We start from the raw sequence: 26,078 nt of genomic DNA, 5'->3' as shown, positions 1-26,078 counted from the left end.
CTACTGGGTTGTGGTCAGGATTTTCCTCCCATTTAAACAGAAGTTTATTTTTAGAATTTTCTGGGTCTCTGCATAGGTACAGAAGGCAACTCACAGCTTGATTCTGTTTCTTTGGTGTGTTCCAGCCCATTAGTAGGGTGTGAAGACAGAAGTGCTCAGGCCTAATTACTGGGGATTCTTTATTCTTAAATAGCTTTCAAGGTGTTTTAAAGCAAAATACTCCTGTTTCTGAATGAAAATGTCTATGTGTGATCTTCCAGGATGGAACATCTGCCATTATCTGCAGTGCAGCAACACGGCGAGTGTTTAGAGTGATAGAATTTCTTACCTGAGATCCCACAATCTTCATCAAAGTCTGGGCTGCCTTTTGGTCATTACAAATTGCTGCATTTTTGGATACTGATGTACATTTACAGATTTACCAGAATATCAATTCAGAAGTCTGTACTAATTTAAGAATAAGCCACTGGGAAGCATAGCAAACCCTTGAAATTTAATAAACAATGAAGTTTAAATGTCTTTTTCTAGGAGGAACTGCTTCAATAACCCAAACAGAAATGAGCATAAAACGCATCTTAAGTAACTGCTTGAGATTTGGGTCTTCTGCCTTATAGACTCATTACCTTCATATATTAGTTATGTAGTTACTTATAAAATAGCAGGTAATGGACAGGTGTTCTTTCCTGGACACTAAGCGAAAATTTATGGAAGCCAGGGTGGAAATTAGGTGTTGCTGCTGCCCTTTATTACTACTGCTGTTTCATTATCTTCATAAATGTCCATTTCTTGTTGTTTTTTCTTTCCACAATTGTAGTTCACTTCTTCTCTTGCATTACACTTTTTCTAAAAACTCAAAATAGAAAATTTTTATCATTCTTCTAGAGCTCTTCCCTATTGCATCTTCTAGAATGATCCATGCTTAATTAGTTAAGCTTGGAGTAAAAAGAATATTTCCATTTAGAATTACCACAGTCATGATGATGGTGGTGGTAGTGAAAAATTAGATGTTGGTCATGCCCTCCAAGAGCTATTCTCTTGAGCCCATCTTTGGCTTGCATTTGGAAACACTCTTTATCACCATGAAGTCTACAGCCTGAGTTTTGTTGTGGGTGCTTTTTAATTTAAAATGAAAGCCCACACTCTGCAGATTCTGAATATACCACATGGCACTCCCATGCATCAGGCAGGATGCACGCAGTGATCAGGGTGAGCAGCTGGGAGCTTTGGCTCAGACTCCTGACAACTCCTGACCCTTGGCACAGGGAGAACCAGAGAACTGCTATATGTATCTGTAAAAATATATATTAAAAAGACAGTAAACCACATCATTAATATTTCTCTTTAAACCAACACATACACAACCAGAAAACCTGCTTGATTTTATTTCTCACACAAAAGCAAGAGAAGGTTTTTGTCTAAGTGGTTTAATGGTAACACTGCAATTTTCATGCTACATATAAAATTTATCCTAGACAGTTTTATATACTTTGTTTAATTGACAGTCTATATTAGAGTTGCATAGGTAAAACTATGTAAGACAGATCACGGCAGATGGCAGATAATCAGTAAGTCCACATCTTTTTCCTTGATGTCCAGTATTTCAATCCTATTGCTCAAGAGAAGCAATAAATGCTGCACCTAGCATTAATGAACTGGTGAATACATGAAGAGCCATTATGGACTACAGGCAAGTGTACAGTGTTACAAAGAAAAAAGAACCCCAAACCTCTTGTAGCAGTACAAAATGTTACGATTAAATCCTGCCAGAAAAACAGTAGCTGACTACTCTCTATGTATGGAGTCCTTAAATAACATCCAAACTGAAGTCTCTGTAGTTGTTATGGTTTAAATATATTCAAAAGTTCTCCCTCCTTTTTTACAAAACACTTTCTGTTTTTTCATGGCTTGAACATTAATCATCTTTTGCAGTATCACAGACCATTTGGTAAACGTAACAACTGAATCTCCTGTTAGGCTTCTGTTCTATATGTAATACAAGGTCTTTGTCGAAGTAAACTTCATGACTGTAAGTCTGAAATGAGAAAAAAAAATTTGGATTGTAGTCTCTGTTTCCACAACTTGTTAATATCCATACCATTTTCCATGAGGAACAAAAAAATATTTAACATTGGTGACCTCCATGATCAGGCAGGATTTTTGTGGGGATACACAGAGATTGCCCTTCCAGATAAAGGACAGCATTTTAAAACTTTGAGAGGTTTCTCACATACCTATTTTAGGCATCTAACTGCAATTAGATGCATCTGATTTAAGATACCAAGTTGCCTATGCAGTCAATGATAAAAGAGGTGCAAAGGTGCTGAAAATTTCAGACCATCTAAGTTGGATGTCCACCTAAACTTGGACTGTATGAACAGCCCATTCCATCTCTCCAAATACACACACAGGGAGGTCCATGCTTAATTCTACGCATGAGTAGTTCAAGCTAAAATAGTGAAATTATTTACAAGTTGTAAAGTTAATCTGATGAAACTAGCCATAGGGTGAGTATTTAAGTTGATAAATACTTCAGAAATACATAAGGACAGCCCTTTCCCCAACCAAAAAACCCAAACAAATCAACAAACAAAAAGAATAATAATTTCAAATAATGGAGATTTTCAGATAAATGAGCTACTGTCTGATGGAATACTTACAATTTTAGAGTTTGTAATTATTATTTTATACAAATCTCATCCTTTGGCAACACTATTTATGTATTTGCTTCAAATCTGAACAAAAATGGCAGGTAAACGAGTATAGGGAAGAGACAGTGTGAACAAAAGACAGGAATTTTCCTCACCACATCCCAGGACTCCCGGAATGGAATACTCTTAAGGAGAATCCCATGTTCATTACAATGAAAATCGAGGTGAGCTCTTCCATCAGCTCCTATCTGAGTAACTGCCACAGTGGATAATAAATCCAGTTCATCTTCATAATCCACGATTTTGAATGTCTTAGGAAAAACAAAACCTCAAGTTTAGAAATCAAACGTAAATTCACATTCCCCTCCACCTAAATTGAATAGCTCTTTTTTCTTTCTGGTGAAAGCAGAATTGGAAAAATTCTAGTTCTTAAGTCTTCTGGTGTGACAAAGAAAACTTTGGGACACTGATACCCAACAGGCATCTTTCCCAACACAAGTTGTCCAGTGTATTTCAGTGAAATTCCTTAAGCAGGAGAAAATAAAGTGATATTCTGAAGAATCCTAATATGCAAGTAGATGTATTTTTATATATAACATACAGGATATAGAAAAAAGGTACTTCTAAAGTGGCAGAAGAAATATAGTTAAGCTCTTGATGCAGACATGGTAGAGACAGTGTAGCTTAAAACCTTTACTGGTTTTGAGAGGATGAGTATATTAGGGTAATTCCATTCACATGAATATTTCTATGTTCTGTTCAGAGCTCTCTCTTGCTCCACAGAGTGTGTCAGTGAAGAACTGAGACCAAAATGTAAAGACTGTGAACTAACTTAATTGCCTTTATTTCACTGTGACACACTCTTTAAATTCACGCCAGTCTTTTTCTTCCATAATGTAAAAACATCTACTGGAATCCCAAGTAAAGTGTAACAGCAGGGGAAAAAAAGAGTGTGTAGACTATTTTTATTATGGTTAAAAGAAAAAGTGGATAGAAATGAACTGCAGACCCTTAAGGGTTATATTGGACTGTGCTGTAGTTTTACCGTATTCTCTCAGAAAAAAAGAAGTGACTGCCAGAAACTGATGCATTTTAACTGTTGCGCTTATGACAATTACAGCTTCAGCTCTAGACAGAGAGCTAAAAAATATTTTTCACAACCTCTTGAAGACTCAACACCAAGGCATGTGGCGTTTTCATTCTCAAGAAGCAGTTACTTAAAGGAAAAGTGTTAAATACCTTTTCCTGCAATCTAATCAAAGTAACTGGGAAAGGAAAATGCAGTTTAGAGATATTACATCAAAGACAAGAGGAACCTAAAGCAGAGAAAAAAAAATTTCTTTCATTTCATAAAATGCTTTGTAAGAAACATTTAAAGGAGATATTTGAATGGAGAAAAGAGTAATGGTTTGTCACATTAATATCTCCTTTCTTTGCCACTGAAGTCACATGGAGTTATGATGGTATCGTGGGGCATAAGAGCAGTTCTTGCAAGAAAGAGAAAATCCATAGCTCAAATGTCAACTAAGAAGAAAAGATGACAGAGCATTTGAAGCAATTAGAAGTTGAGAAGACAGACACAGAAGAGGAATAAAGAACTCAAAGACGTACATAGCTAATGGTTATACCCACTGCACCTGAAACAAGAATGACTTCTGGATAGCTAACCATCTAAAATAATCCATGAAGTGGTCTTACTCACTGCATCAGTTACCTCTTGTTCTGGGTCATCATCCAGCAAGTTAAAACGCTTTTTCACCACTCGACCAGAAGCTGTTACAGTAACAGTGTTGTTCACCTTTGGAGAAACATAGAGAAGTGTCTCTAGACTTCAGAGCATTTTAGTGTCCATCTTTTTGACAATTTCCTATATTTTGCTTTCTGAGCTTGTTTTAATCTCTCAGACCTTGTTTCACTCGTTAGCTGTGCATCACCCTCGTGCTGCTTATGGCTTCTTTATGAGGCTTCATGAACTCAGTGACTTTAATTGAGGTATTATTGATATTTACTCATATTCAGAAGTTCTCAGGACGTCCTGTAGAGGTGGCAAAGGTTCTCAGCTACCATAATTTTTAGAACAGAAGTGTCTGAAACTAAGATGCTGTAATGAGAATTGACACAGCAAAGTCACCATCAGCTTGCTTCTTAAACTCTTAGTTGCAGAAGATGGGAAAAGTAGCATCTTAAACCACCACGGCTGCTTCCACTGGGCTTCTTTACCACAAGAAACATTCAAAACTGGGTTATCAATGTCACAATGGAAGTCAAAAGGAATAGGCACAGCACAAACAGGATTAAAACTCATATTTCTTTGTTCTTACTGTAACAGAAGTTACCCAAACAAACCCTAAAAAACCAGTATGGCAAGTCATTAGATGACCTAGCTTTCAGTTCCTGAATTCAGTGGAAGATTTACTCCTGAGTTTGTGTAGATTTTCAATACACAAACCTTTTTCTGCAAAAGGTTCAAAATTTTAGTATGACCGGTTTCCAGGCATCTTACAGTACTCAAACTAAAAACCTGCTAGTAGGTAAGACATAACCTTGTCTGCTGAAGCAAAATGACGGTTCCAGCCATTATAAAAAAATTTTCTTCATGAGTGTGCTCTTTAACCTTTTTGATGTTAGATTGTCTTTGTGATTTCACATCACAAAAGACTTCACAAAACAACTGAGGTGATTTAAGAGCTCAGTCCTACCAGTAGGTTTAGATCATCTCCTCACCACTTGATTCTACCTTTCTGCACTCTTCTGATCCACTGATGATTCAGTTCTGTTCTGCTCCAGTTCAGCTCACCAAGCAAGCAGACAAGCACTCACCTTTTCTATTGTAGTGCACTGATTTGGCTCACCAAGAGTTAGCTGAATGCCAAACCTGTCACAAGAGAGTGACAGGTGTGCACGGCCAGGAAAAGAAACAGACTTTTGGAAGCAACGTATTGTCTTTGTTGTCTTATGAAGACCTACCCCTAAGTTATGAGGGACTTGAAACATTTCTAGCATTTGTATGCCTTTTGCAATCGGATATGTCTGTCACGTATTGGCCTCATAAGCCACCAGCGTGCCTGTAGCAAATGTGGATAGAGCCTTCCCAAATCTTCGTTCGCGAAGCCCAGCCATGATGATCAACTTACCTGAGCACCAGAGAGGCACACAATTATCACTTCGTGGTGCCTTCATTTGAAGGAAATCTGTTATCATCTATTAAGTATGTTTTATATCCATGATACATGTGATACTGCACACCATAAAGAATGCTGAAAACTAAAGACTGGAGGTTTTAGAAATCTATCCTGAAAATGTTACTGTTTTCAAAAATTTTTTTAAACTCTGATGACGACACAGAATGTCTTTCAATAAACCTTGAATTGAGCCCATAAAACACAGTGATTACTCATATGCAAAACTCCCGTGTATTGCTCAAAATCATACATTGTGATCTCAGACACTAAACTCACACAGTTTTCTCTGTTGGCTACAATCGTAAAATCTTCTGCAATCTCCATCTGATCTGTACGATTTTTAACTTCCTTAAGCTTCAAGACTCTACAAAAGAAACAGAAATTACAAAGTCAGTCACGTATTCTAATCTGCCTACCACAACACTTCTATATAATCTTTTTAAATTGTGTACATAAAAACATCAGAAATAAGTGTAATGGAAATCAATTATTTTTGTAATTTATGTTTATCAATGACATTTTAACACAGTGGTCCTTGAACATTTTTCATATAAAAATCTAGACTCTGGCCTCCAGTGCCCACATTCATCACATAGAAATCTGCAGATGTTTCTACCAGAACTTCTGACAAATTTAAGACATTTTACAGTTTCTATAGTTTAATGAGTGCTTGGGCCTGCAAACTGTCAAACTACTGAATTTGTGCAGTTATGCAACCTCTGCTCTGATGAAAATAAGATTTGAAAAAAAAAAGAAGCTCATACTTTATCAAATTTGGTCCCACGTGGATTATTCTACCTGACATATCTGGATGGAAATATATCCAGTCAGGTTCAAGTGAACAGCATTTCATATCCTGTATGCCATTTTTTGCCTGAAGAAGAAAAGGAATATTAGTATTTTGAAAGTCTCACAGACCTAATTAAAGAGGAAATACTGAGCTCCTCACTACATACCTCTGAAGGTTTTTTAAGTATTGCTCCTAATCATGACCAGAAAGGATGGCAGTGGAACAATAATAATAACAACAATAATAAAAAGACTCAGTTCCAATTCTCAAGACATTCCATGGAACAGTTTTAACATTTTTAATATGCAATAAGCAATGACCTTGTATCTTAGCTATATATAGTCCTTTCTCTCCTGAAACTAAGCAAAATGAAGATTAGCCTACACTCTGCAAACACATCAACAATTTCAGCAATCTGAATACCCAAGACATGGGATGTGTCAAGACATGAGACAAACATTAGCACAAAGTTTGACTTGAGCTTCAAACCTCAGGCTTAGCCTCTTTTGTGCAAATTATTTGTGGAGCATGTAAGCCTGGGACAGCTCGTGATTTCAGCAATCAGATGCAAGCTGGTTAAAACCTTGGGACTCTGGCAGTAGCTTTTTGTTGGTAAATTTAGCTGACATTGATCATTCAAATTTTCAAACATATGAACCCACATAGAAAAAAACAGATAAGAAAGGATTGTACATGTCCATTTTAATCAAAATTGATCTTCAGCTAGAGTTGTGAAACAACAGTTTTGAAAATAAGACATAGGAGGGGAAATCATTGATTTGATCAGGCTAGCAAAAGAGATAAGGACATCTACAGATGAGACTTATTTAGTCAAGAACTCTGAACAGGCCTAGAAGCTGCTTGTATTACAGAATCTTCAGGTCAACTCCAGGTTAAAAATAAAAGCCGAGATAGAGAGCTCACACAAAAGAATATCTGAAGAACAATACATAAAAATAATTAGGAATAGATTATACTGAGTCATAAAACCTTTCTAGGGACAGAGAGGGATTAAACTGAGCAATGAAGTCTTTCTAGGGAGATTCAGAAGGCAAAAATCAAAAATAAACTACAAACATTAAGGAAATTTATTCTGCAATTTCTTAAAATTTAAAATAATTCTTTAGTCAGCATTTGGTAGGCTGACTATGCAGAAGTGCATTAAGATGTTACAGTTTGCTGTGTACAGTTTGCTGTGTAGACCTGACAGTGCCACTATTACATTGGAATGAAGGAAATATGAGAAGCAGTACTAATTCAGAAGGAAACATTTTACACATGACTCCATGGGATAGCTGATTTGATACTCTGGGGTGATCCCTGCAAAAGCACCACATTGGAAAACAAGGGTATTATTACCTCAAATGCTACTCAGAATAAGAGATGAAGACAGACATGATACACATTAATTTCAGAGAAGCTGCTATCTGAATATATTACCAAAGTATTGTCTTTCAGAGAACAAATATGGAAGACTCCTTTATGTTTTTTCTTGTTAGGTGTGATGATATAATGCCAAGGGTAACCTCCAATTTGAAATGCATTCTCCAGAGAAGATGCTTCAAATAGCAAAGGTGGGGTATCTGCAAACATTCGGTAATGTTAACACCATTAGTAGCAGAACAATCATAATTCCATTGATCCTTACAATTCTAAATTCCAGTAAAGCTACTAATTGTTCAGAACTTTTGAAGACTGGTGGAAGTGCATTGGCTGTGAACTTTTTTCCAGCACCAGCTATGCTACCTCAGCTAACGTCCAAGCACAAATCTGCAGCTCCCTGTGGAGGGTTACTGCCTTCTCAGACCTTGATGCTGAACTGCTCTTCTAATACCTTTGATTTACTTCACTCCAAATGAGCTGGATGAGCAAAGACATAGCAAATAATTAAAATTAATCCAGTTCATCTGACTGAGAAAGGATGTACACATGAACAGATCAAAAGACCATATCAAAAGGGTCAATATTCTCTTGGGAAAAATAGCCATAAATAGCTGGAAACAGCAGGCAGCAGTCTCAAATAACAGCATTAAATGCAGAATCTGAATATTCTTTCTCCTTTTGTGTAATACAACAAAATAGTGTGAACCACAATGAATGCAATCTATAATCAATAAAAATATGGAAATTTTTGTAATTAATGTTTTTTTAGTTTTCCTTTTCAGTTCAGTTGGGATAAATTATAGAGATGTAATATGCCATTCTTACAAGTCTTCTGTTTAGTAAATGAGAGAAGCATCTTTGAACGAAATGGACCACACAGAACTTTACAACTTCTGACAACGAGCTAAATTAAAGCCATTTCTACAGCTGCCATAACTGAATCAATTTTAGACTGAAGATCAGTTCTTTCTAACAATACAAAGAAAAGCTGGGGAAAAAAACTGACAAAATGTGGAGAAAATCTGCAGTTTCAAGAGGCATTTAAACTGGCAGAGTATAAAAACACAAACTGAATTACTGTGAGGAGAGCAATGTTCTTATCTGGACTCCTGTGTGCCAAAGGTTTTATCCAAATTTAGACTTGTTCTTATCCTGCTTAGTCTAGATAATTATCCAGGTTCTAGCCAACGGTGCTGAGATGTCACATGACATGAGATACTGTGTTTACAGAGTGCTTCTCACTTCTCTCTTCTTCCTTTGTTCATGTGTCCAGCATATAGATCGAATGGAATTAGTTCACTGCCAATGGAAATGAAGTCTTTCCTGAGCTGGAAAGTGGCTAGTTGTCTAGCTGTCTTTTGGACTAACATATAGGAAATGGGAGATTCTGTGCAAGATATAACAAAGTTATAAAAAACTCAGGCATCTGCTGAAAATGTAGAGAATATTGAAGATGGAAGCATAAGCAGAGGACCTACTGATATTAAAATCAGTCAGAAAATGAAAAATGAGTTAAGAAAATTTGTTAACATTTAGTCCTACCAACTTTTAAAATAAAATATCTAGCAAGGTTCCTCAAAAATTCTGGTAGATGGACTAAATGATACAATTAAATATGTATATGTATGGTACAATTAAGTAGTATATCAATCCTGAGCAGTATAGACTGTTGATAAAATATGCCTTTCTTTTTATGTTCATTTGGCAAAGATTTGCAAGATCATAGCCACTTAAACCACTGTGATAATGTCACTCTGCTGCCTCAACTCTCCTGCTGTGTGTCCCTCGCTCTCGTTGCTTAACACCCGTTTTATTGTTTGCAAGTTCCTTCCCAAGTCTTGCCAGTTTTCAATCTCCAGTTGAGCTTCTTTGTTCACTTCCTTAAAACTTTCCACACTCATCTAAAATAAAGTCATAAAGTAGTTCATGGCAGCACTAATAAGTATTTGCTCTAAAAAAAAAAATCTACAAAGTATCTTCTTCCTTGTTTTCTTATGAAATTACTGTATCCTCTAAAAATAAATCAAACTAGTTTTAAGTTCTGGACCTTTAGAAGTTACATAATGAAGATTTATAGGTACTTTTCCATTCCTTCCACTGTGACCAAAATCAAATTCCTCACCAGTTAACAGGTGTAAATGAAGTGGCAAGTACATAATTTTGATCTCTATACACTTCTTTTTGGGTATCTCACACCACAAAAACAGTACTGTAATAATGGCCATCCCTTCAGGCAATTTCTGTAGGGAGGCTAGGACTAAATAAGAAGGAAGATGACACACAATTAAGTTATAGTAAATACAAGCCTAAACTCTGAAATAAGATCTTAAGATCTTGCTCACTGAAGCATTTGGCCATCTTGCTCTTAGAAGAAAACAACTCGAAACCCACAGAGATACAAGTATCTGCAAAGAGCAGCCATGGCAAATGTGTGTCATGAGTTCAAAACTTCCACAAGCTCTTGCATAGAATTCAAGATCAAAAATGGTTTTGCCAGTACACTGGTTTTAAATCTCAAAACTAAAAACTACAATGATCTATAAGCGTGTTTTCCACAGGGCCCATAATATTAAATGGTGGTTTCGCAGACTGAGAGAGAGAAAAAAGAGGAAAAATTTCCCTTTGCAGAAACTGAGACATCAATTATAGCAACCTATTACTTTGTGTTGATAAAACATTGCATTTTAACTGAAAGCCTTTACTATGTAAGTCTGTATTGTATGTATTCCCTCATTTTTATGTAAATCTGGATGGTTTGTTTCTTATTATCTGACAGTTGAAGAATATAAAGATCAAAAGCATTTTTTATGTGGACAATCACCTGTAAAAAACATTAAATAGAAAAACCTTCAAAATTAAAGAACTAAAAGAATGCATTCTTTGATATTTGTGAAACCAACTTTTTTTTTCTTTCTTTACTTCTTTTTTTCTTTGCAAGTGCCTTGAGTGTGAACTTGTGAGAATGTATTTTTGTTTCAAAGAAAGTGTCAGTCTTCGGTCACTCATTAAGAATCTTAGCACCAAATTCTAATCTTAAATGCACCAACAGAAATCACTGTCTGATTTCAGAGAAATTATAGTCATTACACAAAGCAGAACATTTTTAAGTTAATGATTTAAGGCATAAGAATTGTTTTTAATAATTTGTTCTCAGGAACTAATTTTACTGAAACTGGCACATTTCTGACAACCTAGAATTACCAAAATGCAAGTCAGACAAATTGTATTCAGTTTTCTTAAATTTCCTCTGCAAATTAGATTAAATGTTCTCACATGTTTGCTTACATACCATGTACTGTTTCTGGGTGCTACTAGCAGCTATCCTAGCCCTTCCTCTTTCCCAAGAGCAGTTGTGTCTCAGAAATGAGGAAGAAGTTTCCATTTCATGCATTGCTTATGAAGTTTTTCAGATAGCTTAGTTGCTGTAATAGTTTTCTAGGTAGTCTTATATAATTATAATTGTAATTACAACTAAAGCAAACCACACTTTTACTATAATGTAAATCCAGAAATATAGCTATGGCACAATATAAGCACAATAGCTTTAATTTTCTTGGTGTGAAATAAGTAATAATTAAATCATAAAAGCCACCAGCCAAGATAATACAAAGATCATAATTACCTGTTATTTTAATGTTACATGGAAGACCAAATGGATACTTTCCTACAACTCCCACCTGACCATTCCAGTTGAATTCTTGTCCCAAATCAAACGGCTGTTCCATGAACTAAAAGAACACACAACAATTTAGCTTTATTGATGCATATTTACTTACTGTTTAGTTTTACTGCTCCATTGCTACTGCATTCTTTATCCTGTTAGATACTGCTCGAGGTCTTATTTTTGAATCAACGTTCGATTTTTGATTGGAAGGATATAAACTCCAAAGGCTCCCTGCAGTTCTGTTTGAGATATATCTTCCACACCCACCAGTTTTTGGCCTTAACAATCATCTAAAGCTACAGGCTAGGTGTGTAAAGAGGAGCACATCTGGTCTAACGTTTACATAACTCCTCTGAAGTGCCTGTCTGACTCCCCCATGTTTTGCCACCTGTAACTAGTGCAGGCAGAATTTTCTGATAGTGTATCCATTTACATCTTCTGACTGTAAATAAATTTAGGCAGGAACTCTATCCTTTGACACAATCCCCATGTACCTATGCAGCATTATGTGAATATTTATGACTTGTTGCCCCAAAATAGCACGCACTGTATGAAAACTTATGTATTTCATTACCTGTTCCAAAATGGCCTTGAAGTTATAGAGTCTGACCAGACCCACACTATACATTACAATCAGGATTCCATTAGAAACAGCAACATCTGTCACACTATTACCAAATATCTGGAATAAAAGGAAGCAAAATGCATTCTATTAGAGAAGAAATAATTGAGACAATGCAAAACAGTGACATTATGTCCTTAATTTTGCAATCACTTTCATTTTTTATTCTGATCAAACCCTATGATCAGTGTTTTAAGTTCATGAAGTTTTCTGTAATTTATCTGTCCTGCTGAGTTTCTGGAATACTTTGCACTGCTGTAACACCTAAGGTTAGATTAGTCATAATCTGCAAGCAGATTCATTCCCTAATCAGTTCTCAGTATATCTTTATACCATGTTACCCTGATATTATCATACATGAATAGATTATATTATCCAGTATGTCACAAGAATGTTAGCAGAACTAGCAACTCAATCTACAAGTCCTGATTTCAGATCTTCTTTCTTTATCACCAGGGTAAAATACTAGTCTAATCACAGCTCTTTGTACAGCTGTACCAAAACTACATTATCCAGCTGTCACAGAGTACAGGATCCTCTCTGAATCCAAATTAGACACAACATGAGAAGCTTTTAATAATTATGCAGTATTCATTTGTGCCACTGTTTAACACATCACTGAGAAACCCCCACAAACTAATTCTTCATATTTAATGAATAACAACATGTGATGTTTGTAATTTTTCCAATAGGTATGCTTGGAAATGTAGTTTTCATTTCTTTAATCTGACTCACTATGTGAAAAAAGCAATAAAACCAGTTAAAACAGGCTTAAAAACAATTAAAAAATATAAAGAAACCCAAAAGCTGCAAAACTCCTACATCTTAACACTATCAGTGATCTTGTGGTCTGTTTGGTTCTGAAAGATATATTCAATCCTGAGACTTTGCCTTTTATTTAGACTTATGGCTCTTTCAATACATTTGTTAGCTTAGGTCCCAGTGTCTTCCAGACACAAACCTTAATAGTCTTCCAACTCTGAAGTCTACTTTGTATCTTTGAGACCTTAGCCACTCTGAATTCAGAATTTACTGAGTAACATTTCAGTAAGGCTGATGCATGAGATGCATTCTGCAGTGTTAAACAGTAACCCTAATCTAATATAATCTAGTAGTTATATCAGGCTTGGCATTGCATTCACTGGTTGCTTCTACTGCTGGGTGTATTCTCACATCCCAAATTCTGCCTTGCCATTATTCCCAGTTGTAACAATTTCTCTGGTGAGTACTTGGCACGGACACAGCCGAAGCATTACTCTTCCAGATGTTTTGCCTACTATGACCGTGATGAATCTGGCATGTCATTCCTAACCAGATTGACATACCTTTGATACTGGTAATATTTTTTCCAGTCCTAAATACTAGCAGAACAATACACAATGCCCCCAAACTTTCATGGGCCCAAATGAAAAAGTTTAACCCCACACCTTCTCTTGCTAGCCCAGTCCCGATTACAGCCTCAACCCAACCTAGCACGAACTAAAACTCACTCATAGCTCTGGACCCTAAACGAGACTGTACCTCACAGAACCTTGAAGAGAGAGTTTGCATGTTTTTACAGTTCCATTTGTAAGTTGTATCCAGGGTTTTCTTGGTTTGAAATAGAACAGTAAAACTTGCCATCTACCTCTAGGCTTCCCAGTATACAGATTCTTACTTACAGGTTGCAAACTGAACTCAGAAAGGTTGTTTGCTCTTGACTGGTAAATCAAGACATATTTACATTTGTTATCCATTAACAGTGATAACAGAAGTTTGAAAAATTTGTAACTGTATAGAATTCATAGACTATTACTAGGACTGGGTCAGAGGCCCATCTGTCTTTCGTTAAAGAGGTGAAAAGAAGTCTACTTTAGGATTTCCTGATTCTTACGATTGCTCTAAATAAAGGCTAAAGTCCTTCTACATGTCAAAGAGTAACCCAATAACAGAATGCATTTGCATTTTCTCTTCCGGTCATTAGAATTAAGAATCTTGCCCCCAGCGCCCCTATCAGACACAAGAACACTGTTGCTAATTAATGTTTCAGCTGCTTTTACAAGCTGTAAGTATGGCTTCTGAAATTCTGAAACAAGTGCCTAAACTAGAACTGTCATAGAACTACAGTACGGATCAACTTTAATGGAGAAATTAACTTACCTTTTTGTTTATTTCTAGCATTCCAATGAAAGAAAGAGGTAAAACTTGGAATACAGCAAGATAAAACAATACAGACTGTTGTATTCCTGCCTGGAAAAGAACAATATTGAATATAGTTATTAATGGTAGGACACCTTGATCTTCTGCCATAATAACAAATTATAATGTCTCCATCTTTGTACTTGTACATTTTTTTGATCAATATTGTAAAATTGATGGTTTTTCAACAAACATACCTGCCGTGCTGCTGCAGGGAGCTTATTCTGAATTGTCTTTACAACCATTACCTCTTGAGGAGTATCCCAGCTCAGATACCTATTTGTGACAAGAAAGGCCTATCTTAATCACTTAAAAACCCATTCATTAGTAAATATATTACTTCACATAAAATGTAATCTACTGTAACTATGCAGATGCCTATGCCCAGGCAAACTTCAGTATTTGATTCGAAAGAGGTGCTCAAGATGTTTGCTGTTTGCAATAGTGCAGAACCCACAGAAGTAGGGATGGCTTATTTCATACAGGATTGTGAGAAAAATTTGGAAAGCACGAACACTTCCCATCTTAGTTTTTCTCCTTCCTTTCATAATCACCGCCTTCTTATCCTTCAGCCTAAAGGAAGTAATTTCTTCCGAGAACTGAAAAAAAAGCAGCAGTTTACCAGAAGCAGTAACTGCTCTGCTTTAAAAGAGCAAAATGGAGAAGAATGTTAGCAAGTTCAAAACAGCTCAAAATTTAAATGTATTTTTTGTACGTTTGTTGAGGTTTGTTCTACGGCTCTTAAAGGTCCTTTCCTGGTATGTTGCCATTGCAATATTAAAGGCTGTAAAGTTGTCAGAGAAAAGCAAATAGTAGCATAGGTTTTGTGGAACCTGATACCAAATTTAAGACTATAATACTTAAGTTGATAAAATTCTTCTACAGGTAAGAGCATGCAGAAGCAATACTCCAGGTAACGTTCTAGACTAACAAACCTGTAGTCAGCCACAGGATGGTACTAAAATAAACATGACTTCCCTTCTCCACTATAATACTAATGACTGTTAATTATATAAAGCCTAGTTGTTGTTTAATACCTGAAGGACTTGCAACAGGAACCAGCAAGGTATATTTTTTCCAGTACTTCTCCACTATCAGCAGAGAGACGTAGAAGCCAGTTCTGCACCGTCAAGACTATCAGGGAAGCTTTATAATCTGAGGGACTTGGTAACATTTCCCCCTGCATAAAAAAAAATTATTAGAAAAATATTTGTACCAGGAGGATACATAACATCTGGACACAGTCAGAAGAACACAAAACTTGATACACATTCCTCAAAAGCTAAACGAGGAAAATCAGCCTGCTAATGGCATCAATATCTCTAAGATCATGTCCATGCCAAATAATCATCTATCACATAAATAATCTGTTGTCACACTTTTTGCAAGACAGTTACCTTTTCTAGAAAAGACATCTTTTAAAACTTCCTTGCCTTGCAAAAAATTAAGTGTAACTGCTTATTGATCTATTTGATACCAGTCTTGAAGAGAAAATTGTTGAAGTATTGCAAAATAAGACATTCAATGGTAACTCAACAGTAACTGCTAAGAAAAGTATTTACACTGCTTCATTTTTATGCACCTCAAGGATCGGCCTAATATTTCTAAGATCTGTGGACACTGGATGGGAGAAAAACTTCTTGTGGGGGAGAGAAATTATATAATATATTAATTAGAAACAGCAGAACAGATTTTGGGCAGAGTTGCTTCAATGGGCCTTCAGTGCATCTGCTTTTTCGTTTTTTTAATGTGAACAGATCTGGTGAAAACTAAAACTCCCAGCTACTGTCCTTGCTATTTAAAAAATAAAGAAAAATATAAACAGAATCTATTTTGTAAGGAATTAAGAGTTAGTTGCATAAGCATAAAGGCATAAAATCTTCCATGAACACTTACCAAAAAAGCATTTGAATGCACTACTGAGAAATGCAGAGAAGTATACCTCTAAATGTTCAGTTAATATAAATCAGCACACGTTGCAAACCTTTAATGACCTAACTCCATAAAACATTGAGAAAGTAGTTTGCAGGGAAAGAGTGCTCTATTCTAAACATATTTCACTGAAATATATTCATTTACTACTTTGCACAACAATGCTCGAGTAAAAAATAATCTTACCAGTGGGCATTCCAATAATAAAGCATCTTCTATTTTTTCTGACTTAGCACACTTTGACTTTTGATAAAGTATTCTTGGGGCTTGTGCAATGCTAGAGGAAAATGATGGATAATCATTATTCTGTTTTGTAGACCACATTCTATCAACAAGTCATTTCATACAGTCTTATAAATCCTGCCTTTTCCTTAGGCAGATCAGAAATCTAAACGTCTTATTTTTACTCTGTAAATATAAATGAAATTTCTCTCAAAATAAGGCCTAATAAACAATAGTTAATATAATGTGACATTTAAAAGCTAACCTTCTCTATATCTTCTGGTTTGGTGTTATGGTTTGGGTAGGGGGGTTGTTTGTTTGTTTTGGGTTTGTTTTTGTTTTCTTTTAGTAACAAACTTAATAGTAACATTCTTCCTTTAGTGATATACATTAAAAAGAAAGCATATTTCAGAAACTAACGATCATCCTGGAACCTTCCCCTCCAGTTCTTCCAGTGTTGCCTTTCATAACATAAAGGTTCAGATATTTTTAAACAAACCCTACTAACTAAAATGAAAGCTTTGTACTGTGCATAGTTTTCCCCTCTGGAAGAGGATGAGACAAAGATAAACCTGAAAGATGTTAGACAGGTTAACCCAGTACTGAAAGCATTCAGACAACGCAGGAATAGAAGTAGATTTAGATCTCAGCTGCAAGTGATAGATTAATTTAATTAACTCTCAGTGGTTTACACTGACAGAGTAATTTGTCTTCTATGTATCATACGACTTCTATGTCTCAAAACTGCTCTGACCACAACTTACTCAGCAATGCAGTTCTCCAAGACCATGCTACTTCCCTCACAGGAGGGACGGGCAAGGAGAAGGGCTGGTGTACACAGATTTCCCGTCCTCTACCCTGCCATATGCTGCCTCCTAACCTGTGCTTCTGCAACTGATGATGGAATAAGAGAGTACATCAGATCAGAGAATTGATCTGCAAAATAAATTAGCAAAAACCAGCACATGCTCTGCATGCTGTACTTTCACATGAAAAATAATTTACCTATTTTATACAGAATTCATAGACATGAGGCTTGTTACATTGCCTGATTTTGGGACACACTCTTTAGTACACTGCTAGTTACCAGATTACAGAGAACTACTGTTCATTTGGCTTTTCAGTGCCAGATTATAAAATGGTGATAATCTTCCACTCTTATTAAAGAACTCTGAAAGCTGAAGTTAATACAGCACCAGTAAGATCAGACTTTCTTTTATCAAAGCAAGTGTCACATTAAAATACAAGGGCATCTAAATGTAATTCAACAGAGATTTATGCTCCTGGTTATTTCTTGTTCCTAGGTAAATTCCACTCAATTCACAGCAGCTATTTGAATGAGTAAAGTTAGCAACATGTCTAACACAGAATCACAGTCTCAAAACTGTCAGGGTGCCTTGTAATTGTAAATTTATTACCTGCTAATACAGCACTGGTAATTATCCATGTATATTCTTCCTCTTTCATATGCAATAGGAGATGCAGAATGAGTTGTCCAAACGTTCTTGAATTTAGTACTTTCCTGAAACACAGTAGTTGTAATAAGGATGGCTTTTGTAACAAACTTTGCTTCTGGAAAATATTTTATTTGGTTCCTGCAGCTTAACAACTTACATGAATTGAAACTTTGTAGTTGAAAATATAAGAGAGATTCTTATTTGATTTTTTTAAACCAAATTAAAAGACTTTTCTTAAGGAAAAATTGTCTTTTTTTTTTTTTAACCGAATTAAAAGATTTTTTATTACCTATAATGGACAGCATGGGTGAGGAATGTTCTGTCATTATCTCACCTGCATTGAAGCTGGCAACTAAACTTTCATGGTGACTTTTGAAATCAAGAACTAAACTCCCCAGAGTTTAAATATGCATAGAATTCTTTTATATAGAATTAATTGTATTTATTGAACATCTAATTCCATTTTGCCGGCCGTGTTTGGTGTGAAAGGTAGAAAAATGTGTTTGCAGTTATTTGCAAAAAGTGCCTGAAATGTTAATGGAATAAACTGCTTCCATAAAAGTTTCTTGCATGCATTATAGGTATCAGTAGCTTTATACCATTAACAAAGGTTCTAGTCTTGCAAAAAAAAAGTGTAGGTCAAATGTACCTATTTTTATTTCAATAAACTTTGCATGCCCATTGATCTAATTACATTAGAACACACTTCAGCTGACTTCCAATCAGCGTATTTTCAGTATAACATAACTGCCAATTCCCTTCCACTTCCAATGTATTCCTATCAACTACTGCATGGGAGCAGTAATCATTCTGATTAAAAAAAGAGTTCAGTTTCTAATTGGTTTAATTCCTTTTTTTATTATACCATCAATTCACTGATTGGTTAGGGTTATGTTTACCTGAAGAACTCTGCTGACTAGCTTACTTAGTTGTGAGAACTCCTTTCAAGTTTAACGTTGATGCTCTCTTAAGCACTATGAATTTAATACTGGTATTAAATATGAAGCCACTTTAGGGAAATAAGTGCTATAAAGTCTCACAAAAGCTTATTTATAACACAATTATTAGATTTACAGGTGCTTCTGCAGTTTTTGCACAGCATAATCGTCTCTACATTTCTAGGTCTGAGACTCGAGAAGTAAATGTAACCATTTCTAACTCTCCTCAGAAAAACTGCAGATTTTTTTTTCCCCAAACTTGTTCGTCAGCGTGACCAGGGACTTCTCAAACACCTGGGCTAAGCACTGACACTCAGTCCCCCCGACTGAAAGCCAGTACCCGCAGGGATTCAGCCAGCGCCGAAACGCCCCGCTATTACCTGACACATGATCTTCCTGAGGAGTCCCAGGTTTTTCCTGTGGGCGACACCAGCATCCCTGGCATAGAAGCCGTGGGCCCTGCGGGCGAGGACGCGGCAAACGTTGTGAGGGCCGGGCGCGCGGGGGGCGGCCCTGACTCGGCCGGGGGCCGCCTGCGGGCACATTCCCGGCCGGCGGGGGGGCACCGCCTTCCTGCCCCGCTCCCGGCTCGCCTTCCTGCCCCGCTCCAGCCTGGCGCTTGGAGGGTCGCGCAGCCTTGCTGGGCCCGGGCCCGCCCCGGGTTTCTCTCAAAGCCCCGCGAGAGGTGAAGCGAAGCGGGGAAAGGCTCGAGCGGCCTCTTGCTCCTTGACTCCCGAGAGACGCACACCGAGGCCTCCCTACGGGGCTCCGCTCCCCGCGCTTCCCCCGCCGCCACAGCGCCGAGTTCCCGCAAAGCAGGCACGAACAGCCCTGCGCCGCCGTCGCCTCCCCGTGGCCCGCCGGGTACTGTAGTTTTCAGGGGCGGAATCGCGCGGCGCGCCCGGACTTCACCTCCCGCCGCGGCTCCCCGGGCCCCGCAGCCGCTGCCGGGGCCGGCTGGTCCCCGCGCCTGGGTGGCGGAGCGGGGCCGCTCCCGAGTCGGCAGCGCTGCGGCGTCGGCCAGGCACCGCTCGGAGGAGCGGGCAGGAGGGAGGCGCTGCGCGGGGGTCGGGGAGAGCCGCCGAGCTGCCCCGGGAGCTCTGCCCCGGCCGGGCTGGCACCTGCGGGCCGGTGGCACCGGCCACCACCCCTTTTGGGTACGGCGGGGTGGGATGGAGCGTACCGGGACTTGGGGGAAGGTTGGAAATGTTAAGGGATTTGTTTAACCCTGTTTAAGACTCCAAGGTCAACAGCAACTCCTTAAGATGGATGACGCTTCAATTGTGTATTTTTAGAGCTACATTCCAAAAGTTGTCACAATTATCAGTCAGTACTTGCCGGCAGAGCAGCTGAAGTCTGCGGAAAAACTTCTTTCCCTTGCTTGCCAGAGGCCGGGCGGCCACATGGGGTAATGCGGAAGTTGCTGATATTTTGTGTGTTTTGTTTTGTCCGTGTCTGTTCTTCAGGGTCTCTGAGTGAAACCTTTAATCTTCACTGATACTGTAAGCAAAGAGAGAGGCCTTTAATTTTCTGGTGCTTTACAGTTATTTGATGAAGTGAGTTAAACACACAAACACGGTGGTTGCAGTTGCTCCTTCAAAGACCTGGGTGAGACAAGTAAGTGCATCCTGCCCAGTGGATCTGCAACACTGCCAGTGACTTCAGAGCTGACAGGGCAGGTTGCAGCTAAGCCAAGTCCATATGGACACCCAGAGTCTTGCAGGAATGTTAGTGAATGAAGTGCTTCAAAATAAATTGTAGACAGTAGTAAAATTCACGTTGCTCTATCCCAATTCTCATCATCTTTAATAGAAGGAGAACATCGTTTGTGTTGAGACAAATCATCTTTTGTTAGACAGTACAGTTAAATGTTCGATATTTCGTAGAAAATAGGATTAAAAACAGTTTAAGTGATTGCATTTGGAGGTTTAGATGCATCTTCACTGTGCATGTATATGTGGTGACACAAAGTCACCACAACTCCTTTTCTTTCTCTTCTTTTTCCTCCTTCCTGTGTAAGCAGCAGCCAGCAGAGGGTGTGCAGGGTAACGGGTAACTCTTCTGTGATTCAAGTAAATGTTTTCAGAACATCAGCAGAGTTTATCTCCCGTTCTCTCTCTCCCTCTACCATTGTAGAAACTATTTTCTCTTTCCTCGACTATATTTGACGGGCTACCTGGCAGCTGGTGTAAGAACAGGCATTTCTCACTCAATATTTGTGTACATGTGATTAAAATCATATGTGGTGGCATTGATTTGTTTGTTTTTATCTGCTTTGCTTTTTAACCAGTGTTAACTGTGTTTTCTGTATAGAAGTCAGAATAAATCAAAATAATTTTTCTTTTGTTTTTCTCTTCTCCTTGGGAGTCAGTGCTCTGCAGCAGTTTTACTGAAGTTGCTGTATGCCCACAGGGAGGTCTTCATCATTCCTGGTTATTATGCACGAGGAAGAAAAACAGTTGAAAATTTTAGATCTGCTGAGTTTGAAAAGTTGTGAAATATCCTATTGTTTCAAATGCGCATATTTTTTTGGAAGCATATAATTGAAAAACTAATCATGAAACCTCAAGAGGGCATGATTAGTCACTTGGTAGAATAGAATAGCAGTAAGCATTCAGTTGATGAATGAGTCTGGTTGACAGTAGTCGCCCCCATCCCTCTGGATTTGAAATATTAAGAAATATTAATATGTATGTATTTTAAAAATAGCCACTGGTAATTCATAGTTATACTTTCTGTGTTACCATTATCTTGAAAATTTTTTTCCTTTGTGTCCATGATTGTCACTTGCATCTGTTTTGTGTAAGGTGTTTTGAGTTTTCGTAGTGTTTGATGGTGATAAAATAGATCAGCTGTGCTTTACAGGAGAGTGTTGGGGATTAATGGTCAAATGTCTAGATAACTTCTAGGTGCCAAGCAAAAGGGACTGTATGAAGTTAATTGTTTCCAGAATACTTTTCTGTCCAGGAATGTAACATAAGCTGCACATACTGTTCCTAATATAGGCTGTTTTTTTCTTTATAACAGAGACTCTACAAGTTGGCTTAGTGATTGGACATGGAAAAAGTTGTTATATTTGTAATTGGAGATCAGTCAAATGTCAAAATATTTTCATCTAGTAAGTTCATTAAATTAGCTTCTTGGACAGAAATAAAAGGTTATTTCTGTTCTTTTTGATTTGTTTTTTTTTCACTGACATCTCCCTCAGAACTGATACTTTTAAAGGATTTTACTCATCAATTAAGTGGTTTACATATGTTTTGGGGTGTAATCCGCCATTAAAAAACATTAAAACAGTTCCTTTCTCCTGTATCTTTATTTTTGTCTCTGTGGGTGTGACTGCTCAAAGTTTTAATGGCAACATCAATTAAAAATGTATTCTTTCAGGTCTAGCTTGCATTTGATGTGTATTCATTCTTCTGCATGTCCACTTTCAAAAAGTATTGCTAAAAGTGCTGTGTTAGCTGGTTTGAGGAGAGGAGGAGTTTTAAGGCTGTTTCTTAAAATTTCTCAACTAAACTGATCTATACTTGTAACAATGACAAAATTATAAAGGATAAAAGGCAGTACTCCACAGGGAAAAAAAGTCTTCCATGTTGCTTTTCAGCATGGTTATCAATTGCATTGCTTCTTTAAAGTTTTTCTTTTTCTGAAAAATAGCTATGCTGCCACAAAATTTAGCCATTTTTAATGTAATTCAGTTTAGTGTTAATTTCTTTAAAGATGAAGGTTGAATTGCTTTGATTAATAATAAAACTTAAACTATTCCTGACTGTGCCTCTGAACAAGGAAATAACTCCTAATTCTTTCAGACATTTCTTGCTGTCGTGACTTCAGGGTATGATCATGTTACCTGACAAAGGGTGTTTGCATGTTTCATTAACAAAAATCACTTAGAGAAACAACTGAGCAAGGACTTGCTTCTGAAAATGTTATTTAGGTTTCCAAGTAATTTAGATGCTTTTTCAACTTTTAGTAGCCAGGTTGTCCACTTATCTCATGATCTGTGGATCACTTTTAATTCTCAGGGATACACATGCATGTCTCCAAGGGGTTCATTCACATTTAACACTGGATGCAACAGTAAATTTAAATTCCACACCTACCTCACTCTCTTTGCTTTTTCCAGAATTTATCAGCTAAAATTGTTCACTTACCACTCAAAGGATTACATTTTCATAGAAAGAGTTTCATATCTGGATTTTACTGATGCAAGATCATCTTAGTCATCTGACTATAACTGCCATCTGTGCATCTTTTCATGTTCTTATTGAGATGTTTAGAAAGCCAAAAAAAATTATGTGACTAGCCTAGCAGCTGAATCATATTTTATGGTGAATATCAATGCTGGCACAGGAAATGCAAGATACTAACTCAGATCTTTTCGAATGATTGAAGAAGGAAGAGGATTTGTAAACAGTTTGCATTGTAATAATGGAATCTTTATCCAGGCATTACTGTAATTTAATAATAATAATTTTAGATCAGATTGTGGTTTGGGGTTTTGAAGGATTTTCTATTTGTTTTTGTTTTCAAGAACATTCCCTTTATGTAAATTACACATTTTGCAGAAATTGTCATAATGTCTTAATTTTCATGTCTCATAATAATTATTATATCCCATATATGTTAAGTTATGCATTGTGTTATGAAAAATGCATACGTATTTTCAAATACAAAGCATAAACAATTTGTAGTAATTGAAGTATAAACTGGAATTGTTTTAGTTGCTGAGCCACATTTGAGAAAAAAAAGCCATTATAAACTTGCTAACATTAGAAATTCTGATTTTTTTAATAGGACAACATGATATATTTTCACTGTATGGCAGTGGCCCCATATCCTGGTAACATTGCAGTCTTATTAACCAAAATTAACAACAATTTTATTTGGCATTGACAGCCATAAGGTAAACTTCATTTTATTTAATCTTTCACAAATAAAAAGAAATTTTAATCTTTTTTCCTTTTGTTTTTCTGTAGGCTTAAGTGAATAAACAATGCCCTTTTTAAAGCATGACTCATTCAAAAGTACACCTTAAATGAGTAGTTGTTCATTTAATTAGTAATTCCTTTGCCAGTTTTTGTAGTGATGTGTACAAATTAATAATTTTTGATTCACAATACAAGATTTGTGATCAAATAGTACTATTTTCCGCAAGATAAAAATCTTTTTGTAACCAATTTGCACACAATGTTTTCTTGTGCCTGTTCTTTTGTAACTGCATTTTGTATTTCCAGTGCATTAAACTTGTATGTGTGGTTTTTACAGAAACAGCACTCCAAAAAAAAAAAAGAAGAAAAAAAAAAGTAGGGCTAAGAATAATTTTTAAAGTCACACAAAGCATGCATTTGAAGGAAAAAAGAACAAAGGCACATCAGGATAAAAGTAGTATTAGGAGGTGTATTTCATTTTATTCATCTCATAAAAAGCCTACATTAATGAGAATATGCAAAAAAAAACAAACGAAGAAAATAAAAACCCAAGAAAAAATGCTGGTATGAGATACACACACTTGTTATCTTTCATTACTTGGACTTTCTTGATGTTGTATGAAGAAATTTCAAGTAAAGTAAAATATAGATGTATAAGACAGAATTATACATGTAATAGAAAAATTTCAATCACTTTATAATTTGCATTGAAAATTATATAATTTGCATAGAAATTTAACATTTAGGACCATTCATTTCAAAGAGGGCATTACATAGGTATCAGAAATTTTGGAAGGCTTTCAGGTGCATAATGTTTACACTCTAAAAATAAAAATCTTTCATTTCCTATTTAAAGGCATAAAACCAGAGTCACAGATCTAGAATGAAATCTTTTGAAGATGATGAGTGGGGTGAAAAAGTCAGTCTTGGTGACAGAATGTACCCACTAGAACAAGTGGTTTCTTTACTGATCATTTCTTGCTTGTCTTGGTCAAGGTGCAATATCAGACTTGGATTATTGTTTTACCGTACATTGCTTTTCTTTCCCCTGCCTGATAGGACTTTGAAATGATACCAAATAATTTGTCCTTCAGTTGGTTTCATTCCAGCCTACTTTGTGATTATTTGGGTTTTCAGCGCACTGAAGGGATGTTGCTATTCCGAAAGGCATTTAAATTGAACTGTAGTAGATTATTATTACTAGAGCCGATACTGGTGCTTGGTTATTTGACCCGTTTCTCATGTAAGCGACATAAACAATTAAGTTACAGCAAAATTGTAATTTGAGTTAAATGTGTTTTCAGGTCTCTGAACAAAATGAATTTCATTACAAGGCTTTCTGCTTTATGTCTGAGGAAAAGCAAGATGCAACACAGGCACCAAAGTAATAGACGACCAACTGCTCCACTTGGATCACGGATTTTAACTGATCCTTCTAAGGTCTTTGAGCATAACATGTGGTGAGATGTTTTTTCAAGGCTGATTTTCATATAATTTTGTATACTGTTTACTATGATGAATAATGATGTGTGTGTGTGTGTGTATAAAAAACAAGGTACTGCCAGTAAAGACATGTAAAGGGAGCATTAGAGAAAACTTGAGATTGTCACAAGTAATCTGACTGTTAAAAGTTCTCAATGACTTCTGTAAAAAGCTGCTGAGTACATAGTTAGTCAAGGAATGAAATGCAAAATATTGTTATGCATCAGTAATTAATTAAGAGACAGAAAGTGTAGCAATAAGATAGTCCATATTATTTATAATGGCAGAAGGTTACTTGTTAGGTACAAGGATGTTGCGTCCTGGATTAGCGACCTAGTCTAAAACTGACACCACTTTGAAAGGAACATGTGAATTACTTGTATTCTTCTAAAGGTGTACTGAAGATGTTACAGATCATTCTGTAGCAGAGATTTCCATACAGTGTGCAATTATCAAAAAAAGTAAATTGAATCTTAACATAAATAAGCGATATAACAGCAGAGAAGACATCAATGTGTAGATGTTAACCAGAAGAATTGTCCTGATTTGCAACAGTGCATCCCCATCTCTAAAAGGTATTTTTGTATTTAATGGGTGCTCGGAAAAGAGGGAGAATGCTGGTCAACACAGGGGGAAAAATTAGACT

General features: G+C 36.7%; 2 protein-coding genes across 8 annotated transcripts in view; one reads left to right on the top strand and one right to left on the bottom strand.

The window, feature by feature from the left end:
- Positions 1 to 26,078, top strand: part of METTL8 (methyltransferase like 8) — a 101,291-nt gene that overhangs the window by 37,770 nt on the left and 37,443 nt on the right. For 3 of the 4 annotated variants that reach the window (XM_039387942.1, XM_027733685.2, XM_039387943.1), the window contains exons 3-4: positions 23,817 to 23,925; positions 25,255 to 25,410. In XM_039387942.1, coding sequence (XP_039243876.1) covers positions 25,268 to 25,410 — 143 coding nt within the window. In that variant the 5' untranslated portion in view covers positions 23,817 to 23,925; positions 25,255 to 25,267. Of the gene's footprint in view, positions 1 to 19,948; positions 20,174 to 23,816; positions 23,926 to 25,254; positions 25,411 to 26,078 lie in introns of those variants that run through there. The other variant, XM_027733688.2, reaches the window with a different exon arrangement.
- DCAF17 (DDB1 and CUL4 associated factor 17) lies at positions 1,355 to 19,894 on the bottom strand. 4 transcript variants are annotated; one of them, XM_027733680.2, is made up of 14 exons: positions 19,397 to 19,890; positions 18,040 to 18,143; positions 16,586 to 16,676; positions 15,505 to 15,647; positions 14,665 to 14,743; positions 14,429 to 14,518; positions 12,242 to 12,349; positions 11,626 to 11,731; positions 8,061 to 8,203; positions 6,595 to 6,704; positions 6,107 to 6,194; positions 4,351 to 4,446; positions 2,804 to 2,959; positions 1,355 to 2,032 (listed from the first exon to the last, which is right to left on the bottom strand). In XM_027733680.2, exons 1-14 carry the CDS (start codon positions 19,559 to 19,561, stop codon positions 1,913 to 1,915), a joined length of 1,599 nt encoding a protein of 532 aa, XP_027589481.1. In that variant the 5' UTR covers positions 19,562 to 19,890; the 3' UTR covers positions 1,355 to 1,912. The 4 variants fall into 4 exon arrangements, with proteins under 4 accessions (XP_027589481.1, XP_027589482.1, XP_027589483.1 ...); XM_027733681.2 differs by having other exon boundaries at positions 4,363 to 4,446; positions 19,397 to 19,889; XM_027733682.2 differs by lacking the exon at positions 1,355 to 2,032 and having other exon boundaries at positions 2,873 to 2,959; positions 6,109 to 6,194; positions 19,397 to 19,894.

This window comes from Pipra filicauda, unplaced genomic scaffold (genome assembly GCF_003945595.2).
Source record: "Pipra filicauda isolate LSUMZ 115617 unplaced genomic scaffold, ASM394559v2 scaffold5_size6683894_pilon, whole genome shotgun sequence".
Lineage (NCBI taxonomy): Eukaryota > Metazoa > Chordata > Aves > Passeriformes > Pipridae > Pipra > Pipra filicauda.
This window is presented reverse-complemented; position numbering and strand designations above follow the sequence as displayed.